This window comes from Carassius carassius, chromosome 16 (assembly GCF_963082965.1).
Source record: "Carassius carassius chromosome 16, fCarCar2.1, whole genome shotgun sequence".
Taxonomy (NCBI): domain Eukaryota; kingdom Metazoa; phylum Chordata; class Actinopteri; order Cypriniformes; family Cyprinidae; genus Carassius; species Carassius carassius.
The window spans coordinates 24,062,273-24,069,735 of NC_081770.1; the positions used below are offsets into that span (position 1 = coordinate 24,062,273).

General features: G+C 39.0%; 1 protein-coding gene across 1 annotated transcript; it reads right to left on the reverse strand.

Annotated features, from left to right (window-relative positions):
- Window positions 1-398: 398 nt before the first annotated feature.
- On the reverse strand, window positions 399-7,190 carry LOC132159977 (vitellogenin-like). Its single transcript, XM_059569669.1, is given in 28 exon segments — window positions 399-648; window positions 722-860; window positions 960-1,102; window positions 1,178-1,384; window positions 1,472-1,549; window positions 1,634-1,678; window positions 1,753-2,030; window positions 2,116-2,305; window positions 2,396-2,507; window positions 2,615-2,800; window positions 2,885-2,987; window positions 3,075-3,261; window positions 3,372-3,491; window positions 3,594-3,695; window positions 3,766-3,890; window positions 3,998-4,095; window positions 4,174-4,391; window positions 4,477-4,695; window positions 4,776-4,901; window positions 4,986-5,151; window positions 5,274-5,431; window positions 5,514-5,664; window positions 5,754-5,902; window positions 5,988-6,149; window positions 6,237-6,488; window positions 6,621-6,772; window positions 6,883-6,903; window positions 7,076-7,190. Coding segments are annotated over 28 exon segments (4,053 nt in total). The 5' UTR covers window positions 7,116-7,190; the 3' UTR covers window positions 399-522.
- Between the last annotated feature and the right edge of the window lie 273 nt (window positions 7,191-7,463).

A 7,463-nucleotide genomic window follows, 5' to 3' on the forward strand; every position in this document is an offset into this window, starting at 1 on the left:
GCTCATCTGTGTTCAAGAGGAGGGCCTTACCGAAAGGTCAATTGTGCAAAGGAGATTTACGGATATTTAAATCTTAATTTAAAGAAAAAATTATCAGGATTAACACTTCCTGTCTTAATGTAAATTTAGGATTACTTGCTTTTCTCATGGCTCTTGAAAATACCAAACAATGTCTTTGATTTTTTTTTTGTGGTAGTCTGAGAACTGCCATCCTTCTTTTAATTGTTATTGCTCTAGTATTGCTCTATTATCTAGTATGTGTTCCAATATATATTTCTTATTAAAATTCAATTATTTTAAGTTTCTCGAAAATGCCATTCCACCTTTACATTCACATTATTTAACAATCAGTAAGCAATGCTAGAAATTACTGTGAAGTGAAAACAATTGGCAACTCATTAACTTGCAGGGTTTTATTAGTGTCACATCACAGAGTGGTAAAATTAAATTGTGAAAAACCAATCAATTACGTGTACAGTACAGCTCACATTTTCTTAAACATAAAATGTAATTCTTCATATCTTATTCTTCCTTTATTTGTTTCTGGATTCAAGAGCGAATGTCCTCATCGATTTGAATGGAAAAAGATCCATCTGGATTGATGGGAATGGTATAGGGGAGTGGAATACCCATTCTTGACAGTGTCATCTAGAGCAGGAGAATGAAAATGTATTAGTAGTGTTTTTCATCTCAGTCATAGTTTGAAGGAAAATTATTTCACCTCTGGAATCCTTGCAATGACATTCAAGGACCTCTGAGTTGGCAAGGCTGCAGTAATTTCAATCTCTTTCTCACTGTTCATTACTCTTTCAAGTCTGAATCCCGCCTGGTAAGCCGCCATAGGGATGTGTTTGGACATTCTAATTGTGACAGGATACACAAAGAAGAGTAGAAAATGAAAGAAGTGCCATTTTCTAAACTACACTACACATTTGTTATTCTGTTCCGATGAACATTACCTTTTAGCATAGCTGGTGACAGTAATCGGCAGCCTCTCCCATTCCAGCTCTAAACGCGCAGCAGGGAATTCACCCAGTACACCAGCCTCAGCTTTAGCAGTGACTGCATACTGCTGGCACTCTGGACCCCAAGCAAACTTGGCCTGAAAAACAGAGTTATGCTTAAACCTGAGAAGAAATTATTCTCTACAATTTTTTAATCACAATTCCAGTCTTACAGTCATTTTGTGCTTGCTCAGCACAGCACCATCAACACAGATCTTCAGGTTGTCATTTTCAGCGATGGAAGAAACAACAATTTGCACTCTTGCAGTTGGTTTGTCAAAGTAAGCAGCAAGTTGGTAGCCAAGCAGTTTGTGGTCCACTCTCACAGCACGGGCAATGACAGCAAAAACAGGTGAAGCTGAATTTCCGAGGAACTTAGCCTGTTAGCATAAACCATACAAATATGATTATATTTCAGTTGGAGTTTTGTGTTATTATGACCAAACAAATTAGACGAATTGATTCACCTGTTTCTGGATACGCTCAAAGCTAGATCCGGAACTTCCACTGCTAACTTTCTTTGAGTCACCATGGGGTGCCAAATACTGCAAGCAAAATAAGGTTTTAAACATGATAAGAATATGATATAAAGAAACTATATTGTTGACAAAAATATTTTCAGTAGTTACCCTATCTTTGTGGAATTTCCTGAAAGTCTCCATGATGGTGGCAGTCTGAAAATAAATAAAGTATTCAGTGCAAATGAATATACAGATTAATGACGCATCATGATATCCCTTGTCTTCACCTTGGTCACACGAGAGCTGGACCCTGAAGAGCTTGAACTGCTGCTGCTGCTTCTGCTGCTGCTACTCCTACTGTTGCTGCTGCGGCTGCTGCTGCTGCTTTCAGAAGAGACGTTCCTGTTTTTATCTTCAGTCTCCAGGATTTCCTTCAGTTTCAACAGGAAAGCCTTTCCTTCTGGAGTCTCCTCATCAATGAGATTGATTTGCTTAAGGAGCCTCTCGGCAGCTCTTGGACCAACTTGGACTTCAAGCTCCAGTCTTTCAACAGCAGGACCTTCCGCTACAGCCAAAACAACAGACCCTTAATTATAATTTTATCTGAAAATTCTTGAGTTTCATGAATGTAATAATTTCTGTAAGTATACCTCTTGCCACTGTAGCACGGGCTGAGTGTTGTCCAATAATGTAGAACAGAGGAGTATTTCTGATGAAAGCAGCATTGTGAGAGTGCACCTCAATGCATCCCTTGATTTCAATGTATGGGACAGCAAGACAGAGAGTCTTGTCAAATGGAGCAGGAGCTCCCCCAGGAACTTCATCGGAATTCTCAGATGACTGGAAAGAAAAATTAAGTTCTTACAATATGACGCAAATGAATACTCAGCATACTGACACAATTAAATTGCATGTGTGTTCAAAGTTTACCATATATTCAGCAGATGTCTGGGAATTCTGCACAGCCAACTCAGGTACTAAAGGAACAGTCCTCTCAGCAGTGGGCTCTTCAATGTTTCTGACCACAGCAAGAGTCTCAAAGCTGTCAGAACAAGAAGAAGGTGACTTGCATTTCACTTTTAAGAAACAATATGAATTAATAATTGGTTCAAAATATTTGCTACACTGGCATTACTAAGGTTTCATTACCTCAGAGCAGCGATATGTTCAGGAACCTCAACAGGCAGAGCCTCCACCTTGTAGTTGCCCTTGAGAATGTCAGCTCTTGCAGTCACTTTTCCAGGAGCAATTGTACGGATTTTTCCTCTCGCCATAACAGCAGCTTGGATCAAGGCAGTGTTCACTCCCATCACAGCAAAGGTCTGGAGAGCAATACTGAGAAAATAAAGGAGATTGTTTGTAAAGTGATTGTTGTGTGCATTATATCTCCTCTCTATGAATGTAGCTGTAAAAGTGTACCTTGGTCTAGCTTCAGCTTGGAGTTGAATGTCAGTCTTCTTCAGCTCCTCAAGAGTCATAGTCTTAATCTCCTCAGGGAGAGGAGGTGTAATGGTGGCCTTAACTAAAAGGAAGAATGGAACAACATCAACCTAAGTGGTGACCCTTTCATATCAGAAGAAAGGATATAAAACTTTAAAAGAAAACATACCATTGACACTTGCAGCAGCAACAGCAGCAGTGTAGAAACTGAGCTCCATGGGTACACCAACTGCTGTTGGCAAGATACGACGCACTTCAGCTGCAAGCAGGGGTTTGGCATACTGCAAGGCAATTCCTTCCTGCAAAGCTTTAAGAGCCGCCTTCAACAGTTCACGTGATTTGGTTCCACTCACAATCTGGGGAAAGTGTTGTTGAGAATTTTAATTCTAATTATGAGAATTATTTGTGAGAAAGATCTCAAAAAGAAATAGTAATGAAAGAGAAGAGATAAACTACAACACAATACCGGTATAGCTTCTTCAATGATGGTCTTGTCAATCTTGACAAAAGCCACTTCTTGTCCAAGTAATTTAATGTAGACTGAAGCCAATGGTTGATTGTTTGGTAAGTCCTTCCAGTTTGTGAGCTTAAGGAGTAAAACATAAATCATACACATTTTGCTTATGTCATGTTTGTAATATTGCTTATAAATATAAAATTATAAAGTGTATTGGACATGAAAACATACTGCTCTCAGGGTGCGCTTAATCTTTGTGATACGGTCAACACTTTCATCAGCTGCAGGAGATTTCAGAAGAGCCTCCTGGATTCCTTCAGTTCTCACACCAATCTGTTTGAGATTAGGGATTGAATGAAGGCTGAATTTTTTTTAAAACCTTGAATCAGATTTTTTTGCCCACCTCAAGAACATCAGCAGCAGCTCCAGCCAGATAAGCACGTGCTTTAGCTACAACAGCTCTGGGCAGGATGGTTGCAGCATCATTAATAATGTAGGCACTCCCAGCAGCTCCAACCATAAGTGAAGCTGCACAGATACATATGTAAGTATATCATTGATGCAGTATTTTATACATTTTAATAAACACCCAACACTTCATTTGTTAGCTTTCTTGAGAATTTTGCAAAACCTACTATGATAGAAGTCTAGTTGAAGGGCTCTGCTGAAATGGAAGCTAAGTCTGTCTAGCTTGCGGCTCATAAGCTTGATGGCAACATTAGCTGCACCAGAACTGAAATAAACAACCATTATTATAATGCTCACTTGAAATGATATATGAAATTTTTGATAAATGGTTTGCTTTTCTTACACAGCTGCCATATCAGGAGCAGTGATTCTGGTCAAGGACTTGATGTGGGAATAAGCAAAGCTCACAACATGCATGTTGGTTTCAGTCTTCAAAGCACCAGCAAGACTGGAGACAAGAGCTACTGATGGCTTGGCCTCAAACAACACAATACAAGCAACCATGCGCACTTCTGGGTGGAGAGCTCTATCCAACACAAGCTGCAGGGCCACTGGCTGAACCTGTGGCAAGAAACAAGATCAGTTTATTATTGGAAGAAAATGGGCCATTTTACAATAATTAATTCCTACAATGTCTGACACTTGCCAGTTTTGGTTCTTTCTTTGCAATGTTCCTCAGGGCCAAGATGGCATCAACCTGGACTCTAAGGGGCAGAGATGTAGCTGCAGTTCTCAGTCCAGGCAGGAGCTTCATGATGGGTTTAAGACTAGCAGGGTGACCAGCATTGCCCAGAACTTTAAGAGCCAAAGTTATTTCAGGAATGTCATTTTTAGAAGTTGCCTCTGCAGCAATATCATGAATGGGCTGAGGAGATTGAGGCACAAACAGTTAGAAAATCTAAACAGGTAAATGACTGGTAGAAATGTAAGACTTGAATTGTTTACCCTGAGGTGCTCAGCAGAGCAAGTGGGAACTGCAACACAGTGCCTGGCAATCATGGAACCATATCCAAGCATTACAACTTCACGGAGAGCTGGGACTTTGGCAATTTTCTCATGCATAGCCAAACTCTGTTTGGCAAGATAAAGAAATTATTCATTTGCATTAGGCAAGATTTGAAGAACAAAATTTTGAGTATAGGTAGATTTACTCACAGCTGTCAATTGAATCGTGTCCAAATCAGCAGTGACCATTTGCAGAGCAACCACAAGAGCCTGAATGAACTCTGAAAGGGTAAGTTCACCAGCCAGGAACTTCTCCTTGATAAATTTTAAAATGACTGGTGTGCCAACAGAAGGAAGAGCATCCAGGAGCCAGCGCCTAACGGAGTCATTGTTTAAAATATATACATAATTATATATATATATATATATATATATATATATATATATATATATATATATATATATATATAATAATAATGTATTGCTGACAAACTGTACCTGTAAGCTGGTTTGTCCTTGAACTGAGCCCAGATAGCCTCAATGTTCTCCTGGGTGGAAACACGCAGGAGCTGGATGAGCTGAACAAACTTGAGTGGAGCGTCTTCATGGACCATGTCCACATTGTTTGCAACAAGGTGCTTTAGGACCTCGATGATCTAGAAGAGAGTAAGAGCTAGTCTCAGTTGATGTGTTCAGTGTGGATCAAAGGCTTTGACTCTGAGATAGTTAAAGTAATACCTGAGCTGGAGCGTCACTGATCTTCATTAGATGAATTGGGGTCTGAAGAATCTCAGTTGCAAACTCATATTGCAAGGATCCACGAGCCAAGTAATCAGCTTTGATTGGAGCAACAGGGGTCTTCTCAATCTCAACAAAAGCCAAGGTTTGTCTGAAACAAAACATATTTTTGAAAGTCAAAGTAATGAAATGTGTTGGGCATATTGTTAGTTCATATTTCTCACAGTAGATCAGTCATACTTTGCTTCCATCTGGGCAGCACCATGGATCTCATTGAAGGGTGAAAACTGATGCACTTCCTCAACTGTTGCTTCAGTGATAAGTACACCAGCAGATGCCGGTTTCATGATGTAATTGTAAGTTGCAGTTTCAATCAGACTCTTGATTCTCTGTTGAAAGGTGTGTGATGAATTTAACATTATAAAAATTATATTGTTGAGGAAATAGTTCATGTTTTCCAGTCTTGTTCATTACCTCTGTGCATTCATGACACCTCTCAGTGTATGCCAAGCCAACGTCCTTCATGATTCTCTCCTGGCAGTGGCTCAGATCCTTAGACTTGGTTACGGTAATGTGGTTGGCCTTTGGATCCTCACTGATGACATAGTGGGTCCTGCATACTCCCTGAGCTCCAGCCTTGAAGGACGAGTCAAAAAATTAGACTGCAGAACTCAAAAGGCTATCTTAATGCCTTCATAAATGTTCTTAGGATTACTTTCTCACCTCTTGCAGCTCATAGATGTTCTGGGTCTTCTTGAGGTTGAGCTGAAGGATGTTGAGGATACCTCTGTGTAAGTTCAGCACAGTAGAGGAGACTCCTGCAGGGGCAAATACCTTTCCAACCACACCATTAGCATACTCAAACTTGATGGGAATCTGAAGCTGAGCAGCCAGTGCTGAGGTGAGCTTAGTGGCAGGAAAAAATGGATCCTTGGGCCAAATACCAGCGTACTCGTAGATTACAGGTTCAGTGAGCTGTAAGGGGAAATTTTCCATTTAAATGAGGGCATTGTTGTTTTTAACATACAGTTACGGCATATTTTTGTTGTTGTTATTTTCTTTAAGTGTAAAAATTTTGCAATTTCTGCAGTTCTTAATAATCATTACCTTCATCAGAAAGGTGTTCTCTGTCACAGCACTGAGGTAAACCTTGCTGTTGACTTTTATACCTGCTCTGGCCAAACCTTTTTGAGGAAGACCGCCCAAGAGTAGAGCCTCATACTTGTACACATAGGTCTTATCAGGGGCAAACTCAGGGACTGAAAAGGATAGAGTATTTTTTAAGTCTGTTGTTATGACCATTAATTTTAAGCAGTAATGCAGTGTAAGTTACCACTTACAAACTCATTTTTCAAGTCATATTACTTACCAAGGTTGATCTGTTGACTTGCTGAAAAGAAAAAAAATATGTATTTATTTATATATATATATATATATATATATACATAGCTAGAAAGCGAGAGAGTAATTTCAAGAGGTTCTAAAAAATTTTTTTTCAAATAAGTATAAAGAGAGAAAATAAGAAAAATATATATACAGTATTTAAATATATTTTGACTTACCCACAAGGGCCACAGTCAGGGCAAGCACAAGAGCTCTCATGGCTGATGGTTTGTAAGGAACACTTCAGAGAAACAGACCTTTTATAGTGGTTTCTTGCTGACCAAGTATTAAAACTTAAATTAATTATTAACCAATGTCTTTAAGTGCATATCAAATTACACAAGAAAAAAACTTAAGTCAACTTATTTTAACATAAATATCAGTCAGAGGTTAGGTTAACCTGGCCTGACATAGTCACATTCTTTATGCCTACGTTGACTTGACTTGACTTTTTTTCCCAGTTTTGTCATACACATAAAACAATGCTGAAGCAACAAAAATAGAGTTTTTATTTATAGATAGTTATGGGGTAAGCTATAATACAGAAAACTAAATTTTTATTGTACA